At 46.2% G+C, this 27,853-nt stretch overlaps 3 protein-coding genes across 5 annotated transcripts in view; 1 reads left to right on the top strand and 2 right to left on the bottom strand.

Annotated features, from left to right (window-relative positions):
- LOC149364564 (calmodulin-like) overlaps nucleotides 1-3,112 on the top strand; it is a 66,202-nt gene extending 63,090 nt beyond the window's left edge. For all 3 annotated transcript variants that reach the window (XM_089574528.1, XM_089574530.1, XM_089574529.1), the window contains one exon: nucleotides 508-3,112. In XM_089574528.1, the coding sequence (XP_089430654.1) occupies nucleotides 508-539 (32 nt within the window). In that variant the 3' untranslated portion in view covers nucleotides 540-3,112. The remainder of the gene's footprint in view (nucleotides 1-507) is intronic.
- Nucleotides 3,113-3,937: 825 nt separating this feature from the next.
- LOC149364563 (SUZ RNA-binding domain-containing) lies at nucleotides 3,938-11,687 on the bottom strand. Its single transcript, XM_089574531.1, has 4 exons — nucleotides 11,583-11,687; nucleotides 11,232-11,284; nucleotides 10,459-10,752; nucleotides 3,938-6,485 (listed from the first exon to the last, which is right to left on the bottom strand). The coding sequence occupies exons 1-4, from the start codon at nucleotides 11,640-11,642 to the stop codon at nucleotides 6,371-6,373; spliced, it is 522 nt and encodes a 173-aa protein (XP_089430657.1). The 5' UTR covers nucleotides 11,643-11,687; the 3' UTR covers nucleotides 3,938-6,370.
- An 820-nt stretch (nucleotides 11,688-12,507) lies between these two features.
- The window catches only part of Dp1 (satellite-binding protein 1 Dp1), a 43,623-nt gene continuing 28,277 nt past the window's right edge, over nucleotides 12,508-27,853 (bottom strand). Inside the window, exons 10-16 of the mRNA XM_089574515.1 lie at nucleotides 25,792-25,926; nucleotides 24,732-25,025; nucleotides 23,588-23,815; nucleotides 19,919-20,134; nucleotides 19,430-19,642; nucleotides 15,902-16,120; nucleotides 12,508-15,423 (exon numbers count right to left, since the gene is read on the bottom strand). Of these exons, the coding sequence (XP_089430641.1) occupies nucleotides 15,160-15,423; nucleotides 15,902-16,120; nucleotides 19,430-19,642; nucleotides 19,919-20,134; nucleotides 23,588-23,815; nucleotides 24,732-25,025; nucleotides 25,792-25,926 (1,569 nt within the window). The 3' untranslated portion in view covers nucleotides 12,508-15,159. The remainder of the gene's footprint in view (nucleotides 15,424-15,901; nucleotides 16,121-19,429; nucleotides 19,643-19,918; nucleotides 20,135-23,587; nucleotides 23,816-24,731; nucleotides 25,026-25,791; nucleotides 25,927-27,853) is intronic.

Below are 27,853 nucleotides of genomic sequence, written 5' to 3'. Positions count from 1 at the left end.
AGAGCTTGTAATTGGTAAACTGGTTTTTGAGGGAAAAGGAAATGGCGCAGTATCTGTCGCACATATCTCGGCGGACACCTGAACCGCGCCGTAAGGAAAGGGAGGAAGGTTTGCCTATTGGAAATCCGGTGGGCACCCGGTGGAACGGATAATCGAACCCTGCACCTTCTGCATACAACCGTATGCTCAATCCCCTAGCTCGCCTCACAGTGGTTTTAGAGCGTTAGCTCTTGTTAACTCGTTCCTGAAATTTACGCCGTCATCACCGTCCGCAGCGCAACCTGCCTCGGTTGGCAGGGGGGTGGGGAGTGGAGGTGGTTGGTTCGAATCCCACTTCTGGACAAGTATGAGTACAAGCGTATCCCGGCCCGGCTTTTTTCTCTGCTGCCACACCACAGCTAACACTCAACACATTCGCGTTACACAGCGTAACCGTTCCGTGATTTTTCTCAAGGTAAAAACTGCAAGAGTTTAACATGACTTCTCTCTCTCTCTTTCCACTCGCAGAGTTCGTCACGATCCTCACGGCTCCGAAGTGAGCGAAACGCCAGCGAGCGGAGCACATGGAGCCTCGAGTGTGACGACATCGCGACGTGTCCGCGCGCCTCTTCCAGTTTGGCAATGCCGAGCCCGGCTGTTGTGTGCCCACCCAGCTGCAGGCAGACCGAGTGTCGCGAAAAAGCAGCGAGGATATGCCCCTTGACACGCTATTACGAAGGAGAGCGTCGCCCGGCGGCGAGGCCGGGTGGCGACGTACCCCGCTCCCCACGCATCATCACCCGCCACCACCGCGCAAGGGCGCGGAGCTTCCACCCACCCCATCACCCTGTAAAACACCTGCACTCCCACGGAAGGATGCCGTGGTGCCCCCTGGATGCCGGTATTTTTGTAACGAAGCCTAGCGGAAGCAATGTCCATTGTTGTAGACTATGCCGTCCCATGTAGTGATAAGGGCTACCAAGTCGCATCTTAAGGAGGTGTCTTCGCGATCGTCTCTCGCCTTGTTTGCATCGATGCAAGACGCTTGAAAATATAGACCCAATGAAGCTAGTAACCTGAACGAAGCCAGAAATTGAAGTCTTTAAATCGAGATTAGCGCATCAGCTCGTTTCGGAATAATACAGAAATGGGCCCCGTCGAAAAGAACCGCTTCCACATCGACTACTAGCTTCAGCGACGGTTCAAATGCGGATGCCGACTTTGCCTTCGCTATAATTCTTCTGGGGTATCTTTGGTCCAAGCTTTACCGTGCCACAATGACAGCCTTCTAGGTTTCGTTAGGGGGCGTGTCATACAGAGTGTACTACAGCGTGTGTCCAGTTGTCCTTAACCTCCCAACACCCATTTTGTGTTATGAAAGTTCCACTTGTTCTTAAAACGAAAACTGAGGGGGAATGCCTGAGGGTCAATGTAAACAAGCATAAGAATCCGTCCCACTTACCGGAACACAATAGGGTTACCGAAGAAAACTCTAAATAAGAAGAAGATTGTTTCCATTCCTTCTTTCAGCTATAAACAACGCACAGCCAGATTCTAGCAGATAAAAATGTTCGCCGGAAGTACTCGTGGCCAAACCTCTTCAATCAATTGGTTTGTGGCTAGCACACCTGTGTCATTCCCGAAACCGTGGCACCACAGTGGAAAGTTGAACCAGAGCACCTATAAAAATTCGCCTACCACCAGCATGTTTCAAAAGCCTTATACGGCCAAAGCACTTCTAGCAGCACCTTCTTTGCTGCTGTTAATGTCGCATCTACTGCAGGACACTCTCGCATTGCTGGAATCTCTATAAATGGTCGAAATTTAAATTCTGAGTTCATTTCACGCAGACAGGTGGTTCCAGTTAACGAAAACGTCACACAGTGCAATTTACAGCAGTCTGACGTCATAAGACCGACCCAGAAATTTTATGGGGCGTGCAACCCAAATGGTTGCAATGGACATGGAATGTAAAAAAAGAAAGCGCAGACTGTAGCCTAAACAGCGCAGGTACACGCAGTGGCACGCTAAGACTGCATGACGTCATATCTGGAGCTTGTTTGAAAAGCAAACCACCCGGTTGAGTGTATGAAAACTAATGCCTTTACAAGTGTTCACAAATTGCACGCTGTGTCCCATTATTTGCCGCAAGATTTCTGCCATTCCAAGCTCGAACAAAAGCTGTTTTTTTTTTGTCTTGGCAAGCACAACTTTGAAAGTAAAAACAAGGAAGAGCCCAACACTCCCGGGGGCAATATCTTGTAGGTCTTCTCTGGCACCACTAGGCCGCCACCGCCCAAGCCGCTAGACTCAAAAATGTCATGCTCAACTTCAACCAGACCCACCTCTCCAAAAGCTAGAACCTCCGCTTGTTTTTGCGTAATTTGTGGAAAAAGCAAGAAGCAGTTCATCTTGGTAATGGCTTCAGGTGTTCAGTGGCAGGCCATCGTAAGTTGCAGCAACTTGGTTAGATGGCAACTATGCCATTTTGTCTTCAAGTTCTGCCTTCGCTGCAAGACTGTTGAGGCTCTCGTTTCCTCTGTTGCCTGCAATACCTGCTCCAAGCCTAGCTTACTATATTGCTCTTTTTTTCCAGCTAATTCATTTAAACACCTGATCTTTGCCCCTATATCAACCCAGCCTAATAAAATGTTGGAGCCACTCAACACGATCAGGCTTCTTGCAGCATTGAAGACATTGAAAAGGCTATAAGCAGTCATCAGGAAATGGCTTACAACAGTAACCACCGATAATGCACAAAATGATTACGAACAAAACAGTACCTCTGCATGCCAGGTACTTTCCCACATCGTGAAAAGATCACCATACATCGTACATCGTTAAGCACATCACTGCAAATATACCCCTCTCTCCCATCCCACAAACCCGAAAACACTTCAGCATTCATTGCCTTGTGACGTTTGCAAATCATCAGCCTCCAAGTACCCTGTTGACGCACACTACTTGCATTGGTACCGCTGCATGGTTTTAGAGTCTTTCAACAGACACAGCTTTGGATTGTTTTCTTGTTTCATTACCTTCCAAAGAAGAGGTGCCATCATGCCTCACACATGTACAAACTTTTCTCCTCTGCTGTGACTGAAAACAACCCCTAATAAATGCTGAAAATGTGTCTTGTGTCTTCTTGTCAACTGTCAAAGGACAAAGATGCCTGCTTTAAACTGCAGTAGGAGAAGCAGCATGAGGCTGCAAGTGTACAGCCGCTGTGAATGTCTCTCCTATCGCATTGATGGGGACAACACTAACGCATTCATATTAAGCATTCTGGTGCCAATGCTCCACTGCTGTATGGTAAGCATGGTATACTATGTTGGGTTTATCATAATTAAGTGCCTATGGTACCACTGCCCAAGGTCCTTATGCTGACATGGCACAGCACTGCATTTCCGTGGATGCACCACCCCAGCTGGAATTCAATCTCGCCTCTTCAGGCTCAGTAGCCAAAGCTCCGTTGATGTGAATCACAAGGCTAGACAAGTGAAAAAGTTATAGCACAAAGATGTCGTCCATGCTAGTGCTGCCGTAATAGTTCACTACTTGCAGCATCTAATAACCTTCAGTAATTGAAATCAGTACGGCATGACCATAAGCTTGCAATGAAGAGCTTAGCGCTTCCGAATACTACAGCAAATTTGAAGCATGTGTTTTCTTCTCAAAGAAAAACCGGAGAAGCACCTTTCAACCGATAAAATACAGAAGACATTTCGTGCTTTGAAGACAGTATACTGACAATACTCACAGCAGCTAGCACAGAATGCACCATTTGCAGGTGCTGACTTTAGACTATAAATTCACCTTAAAGCATCACTCCCGAGAAGTGGATTAAAGCATAACATAAGCAAAAATTTGCTAGTCGAGTTAAAGTATGAGCAAGAAAAAGTACAAGATATACATCTAAAATCTGCATTGCATCTTAAAAAGCAAGCAAGAATGTACGTGACAGAGCAAAAGAAAGCCTTTATACAAAACATCGAAGACATGGTCATCCTCGACAAGAACCAAACCGCTCAGATTTGCACACAACTTTTCTTTGATCTCATCACTGTACAAAATGAAAAAAAAAAAAAAAATGGTTGATGCAGTTTTGCAGAGTCATAAAGAGCACAATTTCTTTTCTGTTTCCGGAATTACAGAACTCTGTCTCCATTTAGCATTTTTTCAGAAAACAAACAATGCTGGACAAGGACTGCACATCACGAGCTTGGCCTACACAATGCACACGAATGTGCTTAAACGCGTGACTCTCTTCCCCCAGTGCGAACCCCCCGTGCTTTATTTTGTGACCATCCACAGTTCGGCCTTTCAGTCTTTCCAGTGGCCAAGATGCTCATGCTGCAGCAAACAGCAGAAGGCAGCATGAAAAGAAACGTTCCCTCACGTGCAAGGAGCATGTGTAAGTAGAGGTTTCTTAACACGGAAAAAATCATCGCGGTATCTGGAAATTAAAACTGGTTCAAAGATCAAGCTCGTGGTCGCAAGAACAACACTTTGCAGGTACAGACACATAGCAAAATACACTCTCAATGCACTCTCTTGACCACCCATCGCTTAGCGGACTACTGGTTAGCAAGAATATGTACACACTTACACATGGATATGTACACATACAGTAATGTATACATACATGTATTCACACAATTCAAGGGCAGTCAAAAAAATGTTGTGTGTATATATGTACATATATATGTAACCATATACATATATATATTTTGTATATTAGGCGTGAATAATCTGTCACACTGCGATCCTTATATGAACTCAACTGCATGCATGTTGAAATGTGGCCCAATTTAGCTACAGCATGCACCAAGAGGGGCAGCATGATGTTCAGTGAAACCGGCAGACAGCGAGAGGGGGCAGCAACTGGCTATCAACAGTGTTCAGCATCAAGGGTACTGCTCCACAGGGTTGTGAAGAGACAGAGAGATGGCTCTTGACTAATACCTTCCCACCTCCCTGCTCAACAATGCGCGTGTGTGTGTGTTAGTGGAAAAAGCTTCCAATGTGCACGTCAATTTATAAATACTGCAACCAGACCCTATAAGCTCCCCATCTGCTGTCAGTAAAGGCCTTCACCACATGCATAAATATGCAAAACAAATTCTTGTGTGTTGGCATTATTTGTTGAGCGAAACATGCTTCAGAAACTCTTGCTCAGTGGTGGTGTAACTTCAAGGAAACCAGGCCCTATGAAGTGTAGCTGCAGCAATTCAAGGTTGGCAGAAATTAGCTCTGCTGGGTGTCTATCTGGAAACAACCTGCTGGCATAAAAAGTTTTCTACATGCAACACTCTGCCCTGAACAGAACAGAACACAGAACTATAAGGGGAAAAGATGAAAAAAAGAGGATTTTCATTCTTTACAGTGTGTAAAGTAAGGGCTACAGAAATGCTTAATGCAGTATAGGTGCAGAAAAATAAAAGGAAGGCAGGCAGTAAAAGCAACAAGCTACATAGCATGTATACTGAAAGGCTAGAGCGCGTTGGCCTGCAAAAAAACTGCCTCAAGAAAACCTACGGTAAATGAGCAGGCGAATAACAAAACAGTCATCACAGCGCATGCTTCCCTCAAAAGCTCTTGGTTTCACTCATGCATTCCTGCCAACATCTACACCACCCTTCTCATCCACAAGGCAACACAAACGAGAGGGCTAGCAAAACATTCAAGTTTGCTCAGTCAAATATCTCAGTGCATGAAAAATAAAATGTACACGCACACACACACACTACAGCATTCTGAAGCCAGCACACTTTTGTCTTTTCTCAAAAATGTCACCAAGGTCTCCCCTGCACCTGCAGCCAACAGCACTAGGATGCTGGTTACACTGCCTCTACATGGCTGGGCAGGTTCTGGCTGCAAGCGCAGCTGATAGCAACCATCAAGGAGGACATTCACCATCAATGTGTCCCAATGACCAAGGACAGTGAAACCAAGAGCTGTTCCGCGCACATCAAACACACAGCGCAGATCAAATGCGCATCGTCTTACCCGCGCCGGTAGGAAGGCGCCAAAACCCAACTCAGCACACAGATAAAGCAACACCGGCACAGCAGCGCAAAAACCAGCATTTCCATCACCGAGGTGCACTGCCGACAATTCCCACCAAGATCCTGCACTGCTCAGGCCAGCAGAGATACGAGTGAAGTCCGTGAAGCATGCATTTCAGTAAGAATGACGAGACGACAGGAGAAAACCGAAGGGGAGAGCATGTCAACCTTTTTCTTCACACTTCTGCAAGGTGACACACAGTGCACACAAGTTCCTTACAGGTGACGACGGCAGCAGCACGTGCGCAACTCCGCCGAGCCGTTGACAGGGGAGGCAAGGGGTCCAGCGTGGGAGAAGCTAACGTCAACGTCTCAAGCCAGCGCTACCTCCTTGGCTGCTGGAAACCGTTGGAGCCCTGGTCAGGACCCCGGGGTTGCCGAATGGGAACCTGGTGTGGGTCACTCACCACATGGTTCAAAACACTTACGCCGGACGACCTGCAAACATGCAAAACATGTTTAGTCTCTTCCTTGCAAGGGGAATAGTATGCACAATATGCAGCCCATACAATGAACAGAACATCAACGACAAGTTCACAAAATGCCTTGGCTTGAGCCAATTAAGTCACTTTAGCTGTTTAAGCTGGTTAAGTAAGCAACTAAACACAGAAGTAACTAAAGCTTGCTGTCGGAATATTTGCGATGACCAAATTTGCCAATGTGACATCAGCTTCATTAACTTGTTAAGACATTAAAAGTGCCATGTTGATACATTTGCCAATGCTTAACAATGCATCATGACATTTTGTTCTCTTCTAGGCTTAGTACTCTTGAGGCAGATGCAGTTGTGAGATCTTCCCAGTTGAATGCCTATTTAATGTTATAGTAGAAAGGACTTGACTTGGTACATTTCTTGCTTTTTGAGTGCCAGTTTCTCACCTTTGCATCACATTTTCTATCGCTGCCTGTTTTTCGTTTTTTTATCCATCCTTCAGTGCCTGCAACCGTTTTCATGTCCACATTTTCCTTCTTTTTTTTTCTGCACTGTATGCTGAGGTGTTGTGTGTATTGAGAGGCTGACACTCGTCAGGCATCCACGCCTTTTTGTCAGCCTCTTAGACAGACCTGTACACTTGTATCTCGTCTGCCTGAAATAAACTTTCAACTTTCAACAAGGCTTTGTTGGTAGTCGATTCAAGTCCTTTGTGACTGTCATGTCGTGCCCACTTTTTCTGATCACTTTACTCAGCAAGTGGTACAGGGAGTGCCGGAAAATAAGCGTTCTCTTTTGGTTCTTATGTCATGCATCATAGCATTTTGCATTACTTACACAACAGCCCCACAAAAGCTCATACATCAGAATAAAAGCACACCTCAGCAAAAAAACAATGCCCTCACCAGAATAAAGTGAAATGTAAGAACGACGACAGCAACATCAACATCGAGGTCCATACAATCTCTTGTTTGCAACGGACACAAAATAAAATGCATCAACTTTTGTGATGATACAATGCAGTCATTGCCTGCAATACGAGTGATACTACCTTCAATATGATAAATCCCCTTGCAGGCCTGTCACATGAGCAATCTACATATAGGGCTCTTCATTTGAGTTTTATTTTTTCCAGAATCCAGGTACAAAATGTGTGTTGCTATAAATTCTCATTTTTGTGTGGGACAAAAATGCCTTTTTGCTAGACATTTCACAAACATGGATATGACAGACTGCACAGAAAAGAAACGTTTAGAAGAGATATTTTCTCACCTTTTACTATTATTTTGTCAAAATTCTCAAACTACTATGCAGCACTTAACATGCATGCAAGACCTCCCTGCCTTGTGCAGTGTGAAAACAGTCATAAATATCACAGCGGTCATTTTAAAGAGGTACTAAGAGCCCTGGAGCATGATGTCATTCACATGGATATCGCTTGATACAATGATGCCAGATAAATGCTTGGTCAGTACCCATGTTTGGCCGCTTGCTTCTAAAAATTGCTTTTCAAAAATATCCTCACATTAAATCAGGCCACGAATGACAAGAGTTCAAAAACGTTTAACGTCACCAATTAAATGAACATTCCTTAATAAGCACAGGATATCCACTAATTTTCATGCAGAGTCTTCAGCTTTGTTAAAAAAACACACATTCTCTATGCCCTTTGATACATATATCATAATTAAGGGTTGGACTTTTCGGTTTTTATTTTTCAAAACATCGGCGGACTTTTTTCTTGTGTTTATTTCAGAACGCAAGTTTCGGTTTTCTTTTTGGCAAATATAATTTGAATTAATTGCAAAAATTTTTTCAGTGATTTAATGCAGCATTTCTCTGTGGTCAAAAGTCACTTAGAGTCTACCTCGGAAATTCTGTCAGCATGAACAGTTAGTTTGCCAGTAGTTAGCATAATTTACTAGTAATTTTTCACTTGGAGGTGTGTTTGAACACAAAATTGCTTTCTTCATTAAATATAGAAATGCAACTTAGTGAGACAGCCGGCAATCAAGAACACAAGTGGAACTTGCTTCTAAGAACTAGGTTGACAAGTGTTTTTTGGGTTGCCACTCTTGACTGAGCGAGAGGGCAGGGCAACACGTGGTGTGTGTGTTGACGGCAGCAATGGAACTGCGGCTCAATCGTCATGGTAGCCCGAACATGATACTTTTCATGACGACCATGCACAGTTTTGTTTCAGTGTCTTACACCTTGATAAACCAATACATGACCATGCAGTTAATAAACCAATATAACCAACTAAATGCTCTAGGTGGGCGATGAAAGAACAGTGCTTAGCTGTCAGGTGGCGAGAAGGCGGTGCTTCCCGGTCTGCAGAGGAGCGTAAACAACCGAAAAAATCTCTCAAATCGCACAACTGCGCGGCTTATCCAACAACGCCCCAGCCTCATCACGCCCCTGGTTTCCTTACTTAATTTTCAACTTTGACTGAGTGTAACTCGTACTCAACAGCTAGCTAGCTATGCTTTGCACACAAAGAATACTAACTTTTTTCGGTTAAAAACGAACTTCAAAAACTAAATTTGGTGTACTTTTATCGTCTTTTTCAGTCAGAACCGAGAAGTCCAACTCCTAATCACAATGAGCCCTTCATTCTCTTGTGCAAGAATCGGGTAAAATCAGGCTTTACCTGAAAACAAAAGGCTCTATCTATGTGCCCACTGGGTCAATGGTGATAAAATTTCTTGAGGGTTATATACACAAGCTGTTTCTACAGGGCAAGCTTCAATGGTATTGAAAATTGAATGCACTTCAATAGAAATGTGAAACAATATATGAATATATGTGAAACAGTACAGCAAAGTTTGATTTAGTGACACTACTTGGAGTGCCCCGCCACGGTGGCTACGGCACTCGGCTGCTGGCCCAAAAAATGCGGGTTCAATCCCAGCCGCAGCGGCCGAATTTCAATGGAGGCGAAATTCTAGAGGCCCATGCACTGTGCAATGTCAGTGGTTAAGGAATCCCAGGTGTCAAAATTTCCGGAGCCCTTCACAACGGCGTCCCTCATAGCCCGAGTAGCATTGGGACGTTAAATTCCAATAAACCAAACCAAACTACTTGGAGTGGAACAGTAAGCACATAATGAGCTACTTTTTTTGGTTGAAATTAGTTTGAAAAAGCTATTAAAGTGTTTCAAACTTTGCCGATGGCCATTCGCAAACCTTCGCTGAGTTAATCCCCACCAAGTGCAACGAACATTGAAAACAACCATGTGGCACTGGCTGACTTCACTGAGTTTGATGGCCGTTGACTCAACAGGCGCTGAAATAGCTCATATGGCAGAGGCATTAATTGAAGAGTGCCTACACACGCATTCTGACTAGAAACAGGTGCTTTCTTGGAGAGCGCTTCATTCCATCACCAAACGAAGTCCAAGCAGAGTAGCGTTTGCTATCTAGTTAGGTACAGTGAGGTACGCAAAGTATAATTCACAAGGGTAGAAACTTGGGGGAGTCAGTAACAGTGATTCAGTGATGCGTGCGTATTTCTCTGTCCCTTGTCTCGTTTCACGCTACCTCAGAAACCATGAATCACGTAAAGTATGTAAAAAGCAAAAACGAATGGCATGAGTCTGCCCAGAGCAATTGAGATGCCTCTGAAAGCAACAAGTCAAACAATTCACACTTAGCCAGAAGTCATGTTATACACGTCATAGAAAACTCTCATGTTTACAATTTTATCACTGCAGGGACTGGAAGAATAATGTTAAATGCATCAGCAGTGTGTTTCAAGAGCTCCTGTTAACCATACTTAGTGCTGAACTGACAAAAAGAAGCGTACTTGTGGATAAACCAAGAAGCAATGTATACTGCGAAACTACTGACTACAAACTTGAACACAGAAGCGCACAATGCTACAGGTTACAGGCAATGTTCAGGTGGTCATGTAAGCATACCATATGACGACGCATGCAATAAACGAACACGTGGTACGACTCCAGATTGTCCTTACTTTTCCTTCTGGTTGTCGTCTTCGCTGCGAGCCGAACCCAATATTCGCAGCCTTGCCTCAGCGTACTCGGCCTCCCGCTGCTGTAGGCTTTTGACGGGCTGCCGGTTGGGCGATTTCTCGGAACCGGTGCCGTTGAGGCTGGCGCCGGATCGGTTTGCGTCGGGCGGTCGTTTCAGGATCTTCACAGCCGGCGCGTACGGCGTCCGAACACTGTCTTCGAGAACCACACGCGGCATCGCCGCAAACTCGCAGATACCGGCCCCACCGCCACTCGCTGGAGCGTTCGTGTGGTTACTGAAAAAACGGAATCGGTACGCAACGCTGGCAGCACGAAATTAACTCTCGTATTGCGCTAGGATCAACGACAGGCCTGGGCTGGGCCGAACACACAAGCACGAGTTACGGAGAACGTCTCAAGATGGCCAAACGGATTACGTCTACACTTTCAAAACGACGCTGCAGTCAGGAATCCGTTCGGCTATGCCACTAACAACGCGGCAGCTAAACGAAACAAGGACACAGCTGGAGCCCTCAAGGTGCCGCAAAACGTACAAAAGGCAACCCGTAGTACCAGCAAAGCACACGATGCTTGCACCGTCCAGGCTACACTAGAAGGTGCGGCAGTTAAACTCGCCTGTCAGTAATATGAACACTGTTACACGCACTGGGCACTTTGAAGGCAACTCAACCCCAGAAATCGACAGCCTGGCAGAGCTTTACATACGCTCGGGAACAAGTGCAACCGCGAGAGGAGAAACGTCAAGTAAACTGACCTGTTTGCGGAGTTTGTTTTCACCTTTAACCTTTCCAACTTCTTCTCCAGCACCTGATTGGACATGACAACACATGTTAGAGTCCCAGCGACGCGCACAGTATACAAACGCGAGTAGCAAGCATAAAGGCGGATCTAAAAGGAAATCTGTTTTCTCATGCGAGGAGAAATGGCCCGAGCTAAATGAATCAAACAGGAAAGCTCAGTGGAGAAAAATAAGCCTAACGTTAGGCCTACAACCTCAGTCGATTGAACCTGATCCATCGGAGCCCACGACACGACTTGCGTAAGGACTGCAGTTAACGTAATGCGCTGGGAAAACTACACAAGTCGTATCAACCTGAAGACTTACGCCATTTTCCACCATATCCTCCCAGTCGTCGCAAATATCTTCCGAAATGTCGTCTGCCATAACTGTGAACTAATAAAAATAAAGCGACTGACGCGACGTCTATGGCCCTTTCACGGCAACCCCCGCAAAGTAGTTTCGTGTTGAGGTCATTCAAAAATAGCAGCGCTTGCGCCAGTTTGGCTAGCAGATCAATCCAGCCCTTGTGGGCAACAGGAAAACAGTTCGCTAATTCCATGCTGCCTCAGTCTGGTTGCCATATTTGGAGCTGCAGAGGCAAGAGGTGGCGAATAATAAAAAAAAAGCTAGATATCTCCCTCCTACTCTCGCCAGACGCAATTTGCGTTCGTCCGCGATCGCAGATACGACTTGATAACTCGTTCGTGCCAGGGAGGTGCGGCATTACTGCGTATTGACACGCGCTGCATTCCTACACATGCGCGCAACAGAGGTTATTGCGGCGCCTGTGTGTTCAGGAAAGGTTACAGCGCAGTTTCATCCTTCGAATGAATCGGCCGCAGAAAATTTCTTGGCGCAGTACCGCCGATGCTGCACTACTTATAGTAGTAACTGAAAGCAATGTGAAATTTAACAACTGTCAGCTCCGATCCTCAAACATTATTCAACGGATATGTTAATGCAGAGAGGCTACAGCTCCACGGTGCCTATGAACACTTTAACGGCGATGCCCTAGTTCGCTAAATACCACAAATATTTAATGAACACAGCAGGTAGATTTCACATTGTCACAGCATCGCTCCATAGGCGAGGTAAGTCGCGACAGTACGACATTGCACTTACCTTATTTACAGTGCAGTGGAAGCCCTATATGCTCAAGAAAGTTTCACTTGATTGAAGTTCTCCATTCCCTTCAAACAAATCGTCCACTTTGAAACACACTAAAGTTATTTGAAAAAAGAGACAAACGTTTGTAACGCTTTTTTTATTCCCCTTTTTTTATAGATCAATATACCTCTTTAGAATATACAACGACTGGCACAAAGACTGCATAGAAACTTGCCCCCAACTAGGACCCTCAACCCAAGCCGCCGTTTGGGTGGCATCAGGGACGTTCCTTCGACACTCTCCTCGCTCTCATCACCGTTCTGCACACAGCGACAGACATGGCTTCCCCCCGCCCAAGAAGAAAAAAGGTTTGAGACAGCCACACTTAATCTCACATTGTTTTTTATCTTGCAGGTGCTAAAAATGGTTGTGACTGCATGTTTTGGATGCACATGTAACCTTGATGTGGGGAACAACCAAAGCTGTAAAACAAAAGCCCCCACAAAGCAAGTTAGTGAACATTTAAAAAGAGGGCGGGTAAGAGTAACTAGTGCTACTTGTACCGACTTGATCGGTGCTGTAAACATTGCACACATTGTGGAAAGCCGAAAACATGGGGGAAAAAAAGTGGCAGAGGCACGTCGCGTAAATGTACCAAGCACGTTGAAAACGCTCTCTTATATAATAAGCATAATTTTGCCACACCTAAATGTCCCAGGTTGAAGGTGGTAAAAAAAAAAGTACAGAGGCAACAGAAAATACTACTGGGCTCTTCTGTACAGCCGAGAACGAAAGGCAGCAGCCCCAACAAAAATGCAGGCTTGAAGGAGCGTCTGAGCTTGGTTTCTGTGTTTGCACCCAAAAAACTTGAGCATTGCCTTACACAACTTGTGCTTGTTTTCCAAACACTCATGCCATACAAAACAACTACACACACACAAAAAAACTAAAAGGTGGGTGAGAGTTTTAGAAAGTTGGCTGCTATGGTCATAAAGTAGTTTTTGTTTGTACATGCTGAATTTTCAGAAACTGCACAGGGCAACAGCAAAACAATCCCAGTTGTTTTGAGCTATTAACCGCAGTCACACGAAACACTGAAGGGCAAACACCAAGCAAAATGGCAACGACGCAACTTTCCTCCAAAAAGAATGTATAACGACAAGAATTTCTCTTTACTTTAGGCAAGAAAAAGGAGGTTAGAAGCAATAAGAAAGCAAAGGAACAAAATCAAGGGCTACACAAATGAAGACAAATTTTGAACTTGGAGAGCATAAACAGTCTGTCAGAGCCACTTGATTTTGTTCACACCATAATTATTTAACAAAAACAATGGAAATCCTAGGCATCACAATCATTCCATGCAGGCTTCAACTAAAAAGGCTCTTCTCAGCCAACTGCTTGAGAAAGGCGTTGATCTTTGTTTTGTCCGCTGATCCCGAAAATAATTCACACAAGGTTGCAGCAAGAAAAAAAAAAAAGATGTCTCAGCAGTACAGGAAGCACAATGACTGTGATTAGCATTCTAGAAAATTAGAGCTCAACCACAAAAAGAAGACCAAATGAGGAGAAAGACAAGGGGTGGGACAATGACAATACAGCATTCACACCTGCACCATTGCACACACACACACACACACTACACACTGACAACACAGTTGAGAAAAAAAAAAGCCATCCATGATAATGATGAAACTAAGTTCCTGAACAGCCAGGAGCAGCAATAACAGCTGCTTTGATTTAATTAACAACAAAGTATAGGAAAAAAAAAAAAAACCTTGATGCAGCGTGAGGACAATGTGGCGTCTAATCAAGCTGCAACAAGCCCTTCCCCGTGTTTCTGAGTTCCAACATTAACAGGAGAGGAATGAAATACGTCTACAGCACAGTATGGCAACGCGGTGTGTTCAAGCAGCCACAGTACACAGTTCACTCAACAATGCTGCAGCATACAATCAAAACAAAAAGAAGAAACATCTAATGTTTTTAGCAGAAAAGAAACAATGAACGAAAAAACGAGCGCTTGCCTTAAAGGGCAGGTTTTGGAAATTTAAATGCCCTATTTGGCAACCAACTTTACACCGGATGGGGCAAGCCTAGGCAGAGTGTAAAAAAAAAAAAAAAAAAAAAAACTAAAGTTACAACCTAGCCAGTTCTTGACAATGTACGGAAAAGACTTTTTCCCCTGCCCATGAGAACAGGAAAGGAATGGAAGAGGGAAAGAAAAACAAAAATAAGAGCCTGTCACACTCAATCATAGCTCAGGCACATGCCCACATTTCAACAAACACACAATAAAAAAAAAAATAGTGGAAGAGAAGGGAAATAAAGGAAAGACTACGAAACTGCTTTCAACTCTCAAGACCAGTTTGGAAAAATGCAGGTGCTCAAAGTAATGTGTCCAGCATACATGACACAAAAGTCAACCAGTATACAGGCCGGAGGATGCACTAGCCCATTTACAAAAGAAAAAAAAAAAAAGAAAGCGGGACGGTTTCATAAAGAATAACCGAGGGGGGAACTAAAACACGTCGGCTTCAAAAGAAGACTTCCATGGCTGGTCCAGAACAGCTCTCACACCACATGCCACAGCAGCAGTAGTCGGCCGGCGGCAAGAAGGAAGACCTAATTTTGGATGTGGACAGACAATGCAGCGCGCACTGGAAAGGCAGGAAGAGGAAACCACATTGGATGGTGGTAGGGGCCAGTGTCGTGGAAGTATAAAGAAGGGTGGGGAGGAGGGGGCTGGCTGCCACACAGGGGAAAGGAGAAAGGGGGGTGGGGCCACCCCAGCTGCCTAGCGGCGCGAGGGCCCCCAGGGCACAGGCTTGGCTGGCGCAGAGTCCAGCGCGGGTCCACCGCCGAACGAGGGGAACTCCTGGGTGCTGGTGGTGTCGGGAGCCCGCTGTTCCCAGGGCCCACCGCGCACAACAAAGCCCTCGCTCGACGGGGACGTCTCGTTCCAGCCTTGAGAGTTGTTGCCGCCACCACCACTGCTGTTGTTGTTGCCGTGGCTCTGGCGAGACGGGTGGTAGCTCTCTTGGTCCAGGATGTCCTCCAACTGGTTGTCAATGGAAGGAAGATGGGGGAAAAAAAAATACAGCATTAGTCGTAAAGTTACGAGTGGCCATAGCCTCTTTCATACAATTCCCTGCCCACTAAATCACTCGAACATCAGGAAGAAGGGACCATCTCTGATGTATGGCCAATGAAATGCTCCATAGTTTTACGCCACCTCAATTATGCAATCCAATTTCGGCAGCAGTGAGAAAAGAGGAGCAAAACTGAAGTCTGAAATGAGCTGCCACATTGAATATTTATTGCGAAGAGTCATGTTCAAAAGATGCTCCTTGAACTGGTTATCACACAGGTAATGCTAAACCTTTTAAGGGAATAAGAACCCTTTCAAAACAGGGATTCCAGCCCATGTGAAGGCATGCCAATTAATACATGAATTAGGGGCATGTATTAGTAGAACAAACAAAAATAATTCTTTAAGAATGACTCTTGTTCTCAGAGAGTCACACGCCACGACTCACGTGTTCATCCTCGAACTGCTTGAGGTAGTCAAGGGCATCCTCAACATCATCCTCTGCGCCCGTGACCTGCACCAAGTCCTTGTTGGGGTCCTCTGGCCGTGGAAACTTGATCTCCACCTTGTGCTGCTCCATCAGGCGGCGGATGTTGCGACCCTTGGCCCCAATCAGCCGGGAATGCACCCGATGGTCGATCTCGATTTCCTTGGTCACCATGTCCTCCTGCCGCGAGAGACAGCAAAGCAACAGGTTCACAAATGCTTCGTGCCACCATACTGTGCAAGCAAACCTGAAGAACTGAAACAGCCAGCCCTTTTCGAAGGACCAGTCCTACAGAATTTTCGGGCTGTTCTTTCTAGAAGCAAAGGATCCATAGAAGAGAACATGACAGCTCTAAAAAATTAAGGGGGGACGAGGGTCTTAAAACTGGCCTTTTTATTTGTGGCTAGAATCTGGTGAAATTTTGCACACTGATGTGTGTTTCTCTTCTGATTTCAAAAATGTAGTCATAATTGAGCTTGTGGTCTTAGATCAAAAGTTATCTTAAATTCTAGAGTGTAATCAGGTAATTTCTTACACAGCTTTAATGAACTTACTTTCTTATTGCATTCTGTTGCTTTTAGTTACATGCATTGATAGCCAGAGGGTTCCAATACCTGATGAAATTCTTACTTTTTTTGTTTAAGCCACGTATAGCTAGCAATTTACAATTAGCTTAACGAGTTGCTGTGTGAAATACTGCGACCTTTTACTCTCGACTAGTATAAAAGGACGACTTGCCTTTAGAGAAAAACGAAGAATGTCATCGGGTATGGGAACTCTCTGGCTATCAATTCATGTAAATAAAAGCAACAAAATGCAATGAGAAAGTTCATTAAAGCTGCGTAAGAAATTACCTAATTACATTCTAGACTAAGATTTAAGACCACCAGCTCAATTATGATAACATATTTGGAATCAGAAGAGAAAAATACATCAGTGTGCAAAATTTCATGAGATTCTAGCCATAAATAAAAAAGTTAGTTTTAAGACCCTCGTCCCCCCTTAACACATTTCCTACTCCCCCTTCCACGTGTTACATGATTTGTACACAAGTGAACCACTGCTGGTCACACGAGCAAGAAAAACCGAGTCGATATACTATTTGGTGGCCTTGCCACAATTCGATTTTTAGCATATCAGTCCTTCAAGCCAATTGCGTTTCACAGACCTCAATCAGCAAGGTTTCATCCCGTTGCTTGCAGTTACTTTACATGAGCAGTCCCTGCTAGAACAGGTAAAAGCTACTACCCTGTATAGCTGCACAGAGTTTTGGCCCCTGCCCCCTTGGGGTTATGAAAGTATGAACACTATCCTGTTTACGCTAGGCTTTTGCACACACTCTTCTCATTCTACTATTATACAATGATAATTGATGGTATCAATTTTTTGGCTCATTGCACAGCTCCCGTTTTTGTGCATAAAAGCAAAAGCAATTTCACTTGCGATGAACTAAATTAGGTTTGGTTTATGGGGGTTTAACGTCCCAAAGTGACTCAGGCTATGAGGGGTGCTGTAGTGAAGGGCTCCGGAAATTTCGACCACCTGGGGTTCTTTACCGTGCACTGACATCGCAAAGTAAACAGGCCTCCAGAATTTCACCTCCATCAAAATACGACCGCCGGGGCTGGGATCGAACTAAATTAAAGTTATGATTGCTGGTGCGAGATGCATTTAGCACATTTTTAAAAAATAAAAAACAATGAATTTTTTATCGTTTTAACATTTTTATTATGACAAAACAATGTCCTTCTTAAGAGAGACAACGAACTCCATTTTTATCAGCTATAACAAATTTTTTTCCAGAAAAGTGGCCTCACGCCCTGAGGCAGAGCATAAATGTCCCAAGTATTGTTTTGGCTGCTGACTGGCACGCCAGTGGTCTTTTCTGCCTTTTTATACATGTACATTTTCCTTGCTTCTGTCCGTGCAATTCTTCCATCTTTTGAAAGTACCAAAACTGTGCACTCGTCTAGTGCTACAGTCAAACTTCGATATATCATATACGGATATCACAAATTCTTGGTTAAATCAGTCTTCCTAAATATTTTTGATAAACACTTGCACTTTTCACTCAATAGAATGAGTGCGATTGGCCATAAAACGGATATATCAACTCCCCAGGGCCAAGCGATGCCCACTGGGATGACAGAATGGATGTTTCGCCACGCTACACAAGTGATTGGTGGTGGTGCAGCAATCATTTGCACTTCTACCTCACACCTGCCATGGTGGCCAAGTGGTTAGGGCCCTCGGCTGCTGAACCTGAGGATCCAGGTTCAACCTCGCATGCGGAGGCCACGTTTAGTTTCGATGGAAGCGAAACGCCCGTGTGCTGTGGAATGTCAGGGCGTGCTAAACAATCTCAGATGCTCGAAATTATTCTGCAGCCCTCCACTATGGAGTTTCTTCCTTTCACCACTTCCTCCATCCCTTCCCTCACGGGTTGAGGTGTCCACTGAGAGGCCAGATAGTAACTGGGTCTTTTCTTTTTAAAACTACTAATTTTATCTCGCATTAGAGCCAGGGATACAGTGGCACGGTCGTAGTCTTGCAGTAACTATCCTGCACTCAACATTGGCTGTCATGGAGGCGATGCAAACTGTGACAGCTTTTGCTCTAAGAGACCATTTTCTGCGCAACGTGGCTGTAATGTGGGGAAGCTACTATCGCTGGCGCTTGGCCTGCCACTGTTGCTGTGCAGGGAAGATACCCTATTTAGCACTGTTTTTCACAGTCTCCAGCATCGCCGCATGTGTCTATAAAACAATGCTAACACTCCGGAAAAGGTCTCCCCATTTCTCTACTAAGGATTGTCTAAGCTGCCGCCCCTTCACTGACTAAACCACGCTTCTATTATGTGCATTTCTCATGAAATTTTTATACTACAAATTTCAGCGATATCGAACTAGTATTTTACAATTTTTTACCTGTTCACTATAACAAGGTTAGGCTGCATTCACAGTTTGTGGGGTGAAGCCTCAATGTTCCCGCTTGTGAAGGGGTTCCAACACTACCACGTCACACCATGAAGGATGCTGTAGGGGCCTTCTTCATTTCTGAACACCTCTGCTTCTACACTGCCAACAACGTGCATGCAGTAAGGCATTGACAGAGCTGAGAAAAAGTCACTGCCATGCAGTTCTCATCCCAAAAGCAGGTAACCATTATGCAGCCTTTCACCAAACAGATTTGCTGACTAGTCTGCGCTTTATGTTTTCTAAAACAGCGGAAAACACACTGACGAAGACTCAAAGGAACACAGAGCGCTTAGTGTATTCCTTTGTATCTCCATTCGGGTGTATCTTTGTATCTTTTCTAGAAATATTTTCCTGGCCCCTTGAAGCCCGCATAAATGAGCTTTGACTGTAGCATGCGCAAAATGCTTGCACATTTGCAGCATTGGAATGCTATCGCAAGGCTAGTTCGCTCTTCTTCTTGGAAGCTGCACGTTGCACAAGAGTTAGAATGTGCACATCGTCCCACACTCACCCACTCCTTGACGATGCGCAGAATCTCATCACGAGCAGCACAGGCATTCTTCTCGTATCCAATGATGGTGATGACATTTTCACCCTTCTCGGGGAATTGCACTTGGACGTTGTGATCCTTGCGGATCTTTGTAACCACAGCACCTCGCCAGCCAATGATCTTGGGGTGGTACTTGGGGTCCACCTCAACCTCCAGGTGGAAGCTTCGTAGCTTCTGCAAAGCCCAGGCGAAACAAAACACCGAATGAACGCTTAACACAAGATAGAGCATGTGCAAGGATCTAAGGAAATGTCCTTAAACTGCACGAAGGCAAAGATCTCTTGGCTCGATAACACTAAGTACTCTGCAACAAATGCGATGCCTAAACGCGCCTTACAGATGCAGTTCTGATCCAAGCATACAATGCAGTTTCCGCAAGCATTCAAAGCTGCAGCTAGGCTTTGCCCTTGTGCACGTGCTTCCACTGACAGGCATAGGTAATGCGCTCACCCTGTCCTCTTCCTCCTCGAGGATCTGCGCAACACGCTCTAGCAGAGCCTCCTTCGCCGAGGCAACGTTATCGGCCAAGCCGGAGATGACCAGGGTGTCACTCTCGTCGGCCTGTGGGGGCACCGTGATGTTCACGTCGTGGTCCTCCATGAGCCGCCGCACCCCGGCACCCTTCTGGCCAATGATGAAGCGGTGCAGCTTGAATGGAACCTCCACCTGGGTCGAGAAAAAAAAAACGGAAAGTGCAAATGGTGAGCTCAACACGACAAATACAGGCAGCTACTCAAGTGCACATCAGTCATGCCTTTAACAAACATATGGAGGAATAAAACAGCCCAACGATTAGCTCGTGCTCACAACTGTGAAATTGGTTTGGTTTATGGGGTTTAACGTCCCAAAGCGACTAAGGCTATGAGAGACGCCGTAGTGGAGGGCTCCGGAAATTTCGACCACCTGGGGTTATTTAACGTGCACTGACATCGCACAGTACACGGGCCTCTAGAATTTCTCCTCCAAAGAAATTCTAGCCGCCGCGGCCGGGATCGAACCCGCGTCTTTTGGGTCAGCAGCCGAGCACCATAACCGCTAAGCCAAAAATGCACTCCCGTCTTTGTTGCAATTTTTACGCAAGAGTTCTTTCCTTCACTCTTTATTATGACCGACAATCACTCTGCTATTTGTGTTATGCCCACAGAGCGCCATGTATTTCCAGCTTCATTATAACGAAGTAAAATTTTCCACACTAGCAGCATAACAAAATTTCACCACTCGCTCTAAACGAACCCAAGGAAAAATTGCACCGCGGGCTCAGGTAGCTAAGTGGAACGCGTACCAAAGGGCACACCAGAGTACAAATACAAGTGCGCACCACGCAGCTGGCAAATGCCAAGCGCATGGGCAGACAAAAATACAGTGATCACGGTGGCACGTGCGCCATCTGTTGCGCCATTCGGGGTAGGGCAGGAGAGACTGGCACGTGCACTGATGAAGTCTGTCAGGCCAGCCTGTTATTCTCGCTATCTTGCCTAATATCGGCACCAAAAGACAGCACACCACATATATCATGTTTATCGACTCCCAAAACAGAAGAACTAGAAAGCTTCATGCTGTCTGCAAGCCCGTCAGCTGTGACGGCAGTCTTAAGCCTAGCCCGCTTGGAGTATTTTTTTGCATGTGAAAACACGTGAACTTACACTACCATGAGCGTCCACGATGGTGCATGTTCAGCGGCGCAGCCATATGTGTATCGTGCGGCACATTTTCATGAGTGAAAAACACTCCATCCAAGCCAGGCTTTGCACTTAACACCTCATAACCTCTCTTCCTCCTCAGGTGATGCGCGTGGACACACAAAGGTGCACGAGACAGATTTCGCATAAGCCAATCCGTGTTCCACTACCGCAGCAGGTAAGCGCTGGAGGCCATCTGAGCATGCCCAAAGACCACTCCGTGGATCGCAATAGGCTAAAACTCTTCTGCTTGCAGTGCGAAAGCTACAAATTCAGTGGGGGCATTCTCACTCGATAAAATGTAGAAAGAGAATGTAGAAAAGGGGGAAGGAACCAGCGTAGCCTGCCACAGTTTCCTTCGTTCCCCATCTCCCTCCAATGAGGCAGTGGCAGCGGAATGCGCCGCTGTGTTCGGTCATGTTGACTATGTGCTTGGGGCCTCATACAAGGATGACAACAGAAAAACCAAATTTCCAAGGTGGGTGCCCTGTCCCCCTCACCTCGAACAGTACTCGACACGATATACCTGCTGAGGCAGTTTGCAAGCTCAAAGCTCGCAAGACACAGCGAAATTTTTATGGTCACACGAATGACGCGTAATGCCATTGATGGCAAAGGAAGTGCGTAAGAAACGAACCACTGTCACTCCAAATAAAGTTTTGGAGGATTTTTATTGCGAAAGCAATACTACTTGCACTTTCACGCCTTTGCCGTGCCGCGGCCGTGACCACCATTGACCTTCATTTGACCTTGATTGCATTAGATTGGATTACATTGGATTGGACTGGATTAGATTAGATTACATTGGATTGGAGTGGATTGAATTGTATAACCGATGCATCACCACAAGTCTAACCACAAGCACCACCACCAGCTGTACCATGGCGTAGGTACGGATATTGCTTTACAATTGCCGGGCTTAACCACGCTAAGCCACAGCGAATTTTTTACATACTACAAGATGAATTTCAATGAAGTGAAGTGCGGAATTCACAAACTTCGTAATACAGTGAAAGCTCGTTAATTCGACCCCCGTTAATTCGGAAAATCGGATAATTCGACGCGCACGCGAGGTCCCTACAATTATACATAGGAGTCTATGGGGCGAAACTCTCGTTAATTCGAACAAATTTTGCCGTGCGTCGGTTAATTCGACTTCACTCCGCAGCCCACCAAGCCAGTGCGCCGAGAGCAAAAAGAAAAAAACACTGCCACGAGCGGCGCTACTGTATGGCTGATAGGCCATCCCTATGGTCACCGTCATCAGCAGCGTGAGAGAGGGCGAGGGAAGCGAGGTTAGCGGCGGCCGAAGTCTTTTTTTTTGTGCTTTGTTGTGTCGCAGCAGTCGTGTAGGTGTCGTCCGCTTAACCCTATCGACAGCAAGTCTCGTTTTGGCGTGTGTCGTCGTTTCCACGTGTTCTTGCTGCTACAGTCGCGGTTATTTAACCATAAGACGGCGCCTTTTTTGGTAATTGCGCGCTCTGTCAGCGTGTTTACTGCGCTGCTTGTTGTTACTGTTTTGTTGCGACTGAGAGAAGGGTGAAAGGAAATTGCACGGGCCTGCCTACTGGCTCAGCCGGGCCACCACCACCGCCACGTGCAGATAGAAGAGAGTTAAAAGATCAGAGGAAAGATAAGACGCGCGCAGCAGCAACCGCGTCCGCCGATGCGGAAAAAGATAAGCGGCCGAAAGCCGCGCTCGCTTCACCTCCTCCCCGCGCTGCTTTCGAGTGGGTAGCGCGCAGTGCCTGCGCGCCTCGCCTTAGTGTCCTGTCAGCTGACCGAGGATGAAATAATTGAAGTGACAGGCGCTGACAATGACGATTCGTCGGAAGGTGACGATTGTGAGCAGTTGTCCCAAACGACGAAGTGCACGGTGAAAGAAGCCGCAGAAGCCTTGTCCGTGCGGGAGGACTTCTGTGAACAAATCCCTGACGGTGCCGCGGAGCACCTGGCAGCTGTTAGAGCTATCGTAGTCGCTCAAATTCGCTCGAAAAAGCAGACGGCGATAACAGATTTCTTTGCCAAATAAAGGGACGTCCTGTTGCGCGCAAACATTGTTTTTTGTTGTTCATTCGATAATTCGACATTCGGATAATTCAACAATTTTCGCGGTCCCGTCAGTGTCGAATTAACGAGCTTTTACTGTATTGAGGCTAAACTGTATTCCTTTCATAAACACATTGCTTTGCCTCCCTCCCTCGATGTCCCCTTTGGCCCTGTAAGGTTTACAAGAGGTGGGGTCAATGACCCATTTTCCAAGCATTTCGCCGCAGAGAAGCTGAGCATCAGGCCAGGAGAAAGCATATACCCAGCGGGTACCCGGCGGCACAGGATGAAACCCAGCACCTCCCACACATGTGAGTGATGAGTGAGTGAATGAGTGTAAATGAATGAGCATGAGTGAGTGGGGCTGGGAACTGCAGCCCAGTGCGCCTACCTCCTGGGTGACGGGCACCAGTGCGAGCAGGGCTTCGCGTGCCTTCTCGCAGTCCTCCTGCTTGCCCGTGATGTGGATCAGGTCCTCCTTGCGCACCTTGCCCGGCTCTTCTTCGGCCGCATCCCCGTTCACCGCCACATCCCCGTTCTCCAGGGTCTCCCCCCGCTCGCGGAAGTCACGCTCGGGGAACTTGATGTGCACATTGAACTCCTGGCTGATGCGCTGAACCTGCAGGGAAGAAGAATGTACAAGCGATGTTCGAAATCATTGCACTCCTCATTGGGCATACATAAGCAAGCACGAGCCACACTGCTGTACCAGCGGTTCGCACTGGGAGCACGGCACGACTTTATAAGCAAGCACCGTGTAACATGCTAAATTTTCATTCATAAAGTTGCCAGCTCACTGACAACACCCGAGGACTTTTTTTTTTCCCAGCCAACACACGATCAAAAAGGTACAACAAATACTATTACAGCAGGACTTCAATGATACATTCCTGGTCTGCCTGATTGCCTGGTTCATTAACTGAATATCATGAGAAATAAAATTGACTTTTTTGTTTTGTTTTCTGGTTACTGCGTTACCAAATGATACGATTTCCCCATAAGTATGTTAATAATTTAGCGAAAATCCGATTGTATAGTTCGTTTGGCAACATTTGTGGGTACGCTAATGTGTGTGCAGGCTAACGAGACCTGACCGAGCTTTGTTGGAAGCAAGTGCTTTGAATCACATTATTCAAAATCTCTGTGGTCTTCAATCATGCACTTCCCCCGGATGATACACTCTGCACAACCCCGCATTTTGTAGACAAATTATCAATGCAATATCTTACTTAAACAGTTCTGGCAAAATTTTTAGAATACCTTCTTCAATAACGTAAGCCTCGAAAACAAATACACCTCCATACAAATTACAATAACGCTACGGTAACAGTGTTAGTCTCATGCCACCAACAAAGTGCATCCAAGCTTAGCTCAAGCTCTGAGCTGGTGGCACAGACTAGCCCATCCAGATAGTGCCTTCCTGGGAGAATGAACAGACACTGCCTCCGCCCATATCGTGTCATTATTTCTAGCAACAGAGCAAAAACCAAGAGTGAGGAAGAGGGCATTCAACTGTTGGGACTCCCAAAACTGACCTTGTGGCCCTTGGCGCCCATGATGGTGCGGTGGTGCTGCTGCGGGATGACGCACTCGATGGTGACGCGTGCCTCCAGGTCCTGGACGATCTCCAGAATGCGCTTGCGGGCGCCCTCGACGCACTCCTTGGCCCCCTTGAGGGTGACCACGTCACTGTGGTCGCCGCTGCGCGGGAAGCTCACCTGCACCCCGCCAAACTCGTTGGCGATGTGCTGCAGCTCCTCGCCACGCCGGGCCACAAAGTGGCGGTGGTACTTCGGGTCAATGCGCATCTCCTCTTCCACCACCTTCTCCTGTTTTCGGAAGAGAGGGAGACGAGATGTTTCCACAAGTGCACACCCACTTTCCGTTTTCACTAGCTAAGCTTTAACATCTAGCTGCTCTTTATTTCAGAGTTACTGCATCTCGCCCTTCACCTTGAGCACTAAATAGGGCCCTTGTATCCCTAAAATCTTTGCTGCAGCATGCATGTTTATTCAAGACTCTGCCACAGAACAGGTGGCAAGGCAATAAGGTCCAAAGAGGTTTTAGTCACAGGCTACCAGCTGTTGCCTTTTTCACTGGATACAGCAATGATTTGCAGTCTTTTTTTTGTAATGTAAAGTGACAATTTACTGCCAATAAAAGAAAATCTCCCTCAATACCACTCTGCCTTGTACCATGGTCCAGCAGAACATGCACCACGAGCAGCTAACTTCATTTTACTTTCCTCTTCAGTGTCTTTGAAAGAGCTGGTTAGAAATGACACGCACAATGCCAAAGTTTAGAGATCCTCAGTTCATGGTTCATGAAAAAACCAAAAAATTAACAAAAATTAACAAAAAAATTACCTCAAATAAGTTTCTTAAAGGAGTGATCGTAACGATCTATGCATACTTGTTAGCAGCTGAACAACTGACAATCAAATCAGTGATATCTTCACTAGAAACCTCATTTAAATGTTTGCAATGTTTTGCCACCTGCACATGACCTGCTTGAGCTCCCTCTGTACCATTACACCAGAAGCCTCGCAATTTGGACTTCATAGTTTTCAAAGCACGGTAAAAACCACACACTGACCAGGCTCTCAATCATCTCCTCCAGCTGCTTCTTTGCATCGAGCACAGCTTCCTTCTTGCCAACAATGACGATGGTGTCCTGGTTCTCATCACGCTCCGTTGGAAAGATGATTCGTGCACCCGTCTTCTCCCTCACCTGCACACATTTCACAGATATTGCACTCAACTGTAGTCATAGCTGCAATGAGCCCATGCCCGACACAAACTTCCCAAGTGCTTATGTTTGTTTTCTAGTCCCGCTCAAAATACCACACACACTTCTTCCTACCAAGCAGGCAACAGTGCGATAGTAACAGAACTATGTTACATTTGTGAAAATATTTTGCTTCTGCTCAGCCTAGCCTCAGTGATAAAAATAAAAACAAAGATAAAAATGGCAGAGTATAAATAAAGGCAAGTAACCCCATTTACAGCACTAACCCCCGTATTCACAAATGTTCCTTTCCTTAAAGCGTTAAGTGGGCCTTCGGCAAGGACGGCCTAAGTTGAAACGTAAGATAAGGCTGAAGTCAGCCTCAAAAACCAACCTTACGCGATTTTAAGGGCGCCTTACGAAAAGGGGCTCCTATCCGAAAATGTTGGTGATATGGGAGCGAGGCTACTCGCGTTTTTATGTTGGAATCATCTGGAGATACACGTATAATTTATTCCTACGACAAAAAGTGAATAAAAATTTCTCCTAGCACGCTTGCAAGTAAGCATCAGAGATTTTAGGCAAACAATTTTCCAATTTTGACATTTTTTCTTCTTTTGCAGGCCACCCTGTAGTGTAGCAGTCACAATAATGTGCTTGTTGATTTCACGTCGCCCGCCTCTTTTGCGAGTGTTTGCTTCTCGACGTCGGTTCGACAATCATGTTCGACAATCGAGTTACAATCCGGGAAACTGTCGGCTGGGACACGTTTACAAGGTCTCCGGAGACCACTTGAAAGGTCCCCGCTCCGTAAAAACGCAGCGTCACGAGCAGTTGCAACAGCGGCGGCACAGGGCAACCTCGTCCGTCTGTGTTCTGGCGCAGCGGCAACATGGACAGAACCTTGACCACAGCAGCCTTGGAAAAGCGGTACCTTGCGAGGAATTCCTGGTTGTTGTACACTTCCATGGGATTCTGGCGATCCCTAAGGTTCCGCCGCAACGGGTGCGCAAAACTGTACGCTTCGTCATCGATGACATCTTCCGCGCGGCGAACAAAATCGACGAACTCATGTTGAATTCCAATGGAAGATCGGGATCAAGTTTTTCTGCTCGGTTTGGATCAGTCGCATTCCAATGGTAAAATGGGAGCGCGAGTTGTATGTTCCAGTGGCAGATCGGGATCAGGCGTAAATCCCTGATCGCTCCGTGGAGCAGCGATACTTGATCCGCCGAAATCGGCGGATTTGACCGGAACCTCGCGTGTCGTTTTCTTTTCCGCCGCGTCTGCTTCCTGTTGCGACCGGCAGCAGCCGCTTCGTTCCTGTCGTCGCTACGTGGTGAGCCGGGCGAGCCGGGACAGCCGCGCACTTTCCAGTCAACAGTGGACGGCAATGATCTTGCTTCAAGCCGTGCGGCACTAATTTTGCTTCATGGAAGTGACAGTTCTGACTCGGGCACTGAAAGCTCAGAGTCCAGCAGTGAAGATTCGTCTGAAACGGACTGCGAGTGTGCCGGCCTGTATGCCTGCCGCCGGCGTCAGAAAAATGCGCTAATATTCTTTGTTCGCGTTCATAACAAGCCCTTAGTAGAGGAATTTAAAAAATGAATCATTTTTGAGGATCGTTGGCCAATACCGAGTTGCTGGTAGAAGTGATAACTGCGATACAAGCAAATTTCTTCCTGATGCCCAGTGCGGCTGGCCTGCTGTCTGCTAGCTCCACTGTTGGAGGCGTCGCAGAAATCGATCATGTCTTTATTTTATTATGAGACGAGGAACACAGTAAAACGGTGACGCGAGTAGCACCTTTACTACAGCGCTGACCAATTCCGAAGCGCCCTCAGCTGCGGCATCGATGAAAAACAGTTAGGCTTAGCGACGACTACGGCAGCCAGGGAGAAACGTTTGCCGGGGGGCAGCGCAGTTCGTC

The sequence above is a fragment of the Amblyomma mixtum genome, chromosome 2 (genome assembly GCF_055824585.1).
Source record: "Amblyomma mixtum isolate Tamu chromosome 2, ASM5582458v1, whole genome shotgun sequence".
NCBI lineage: Eukaryota > Metazoa > Arthropoda > Arachnida > Ixodida > Ixodidae > Amblyomma > Amblyomma mixtum.
Note: the sequence above shows the minus strand (reverse complement) of the source record. Positions and strands in the feature narration are given on the sequence as shown.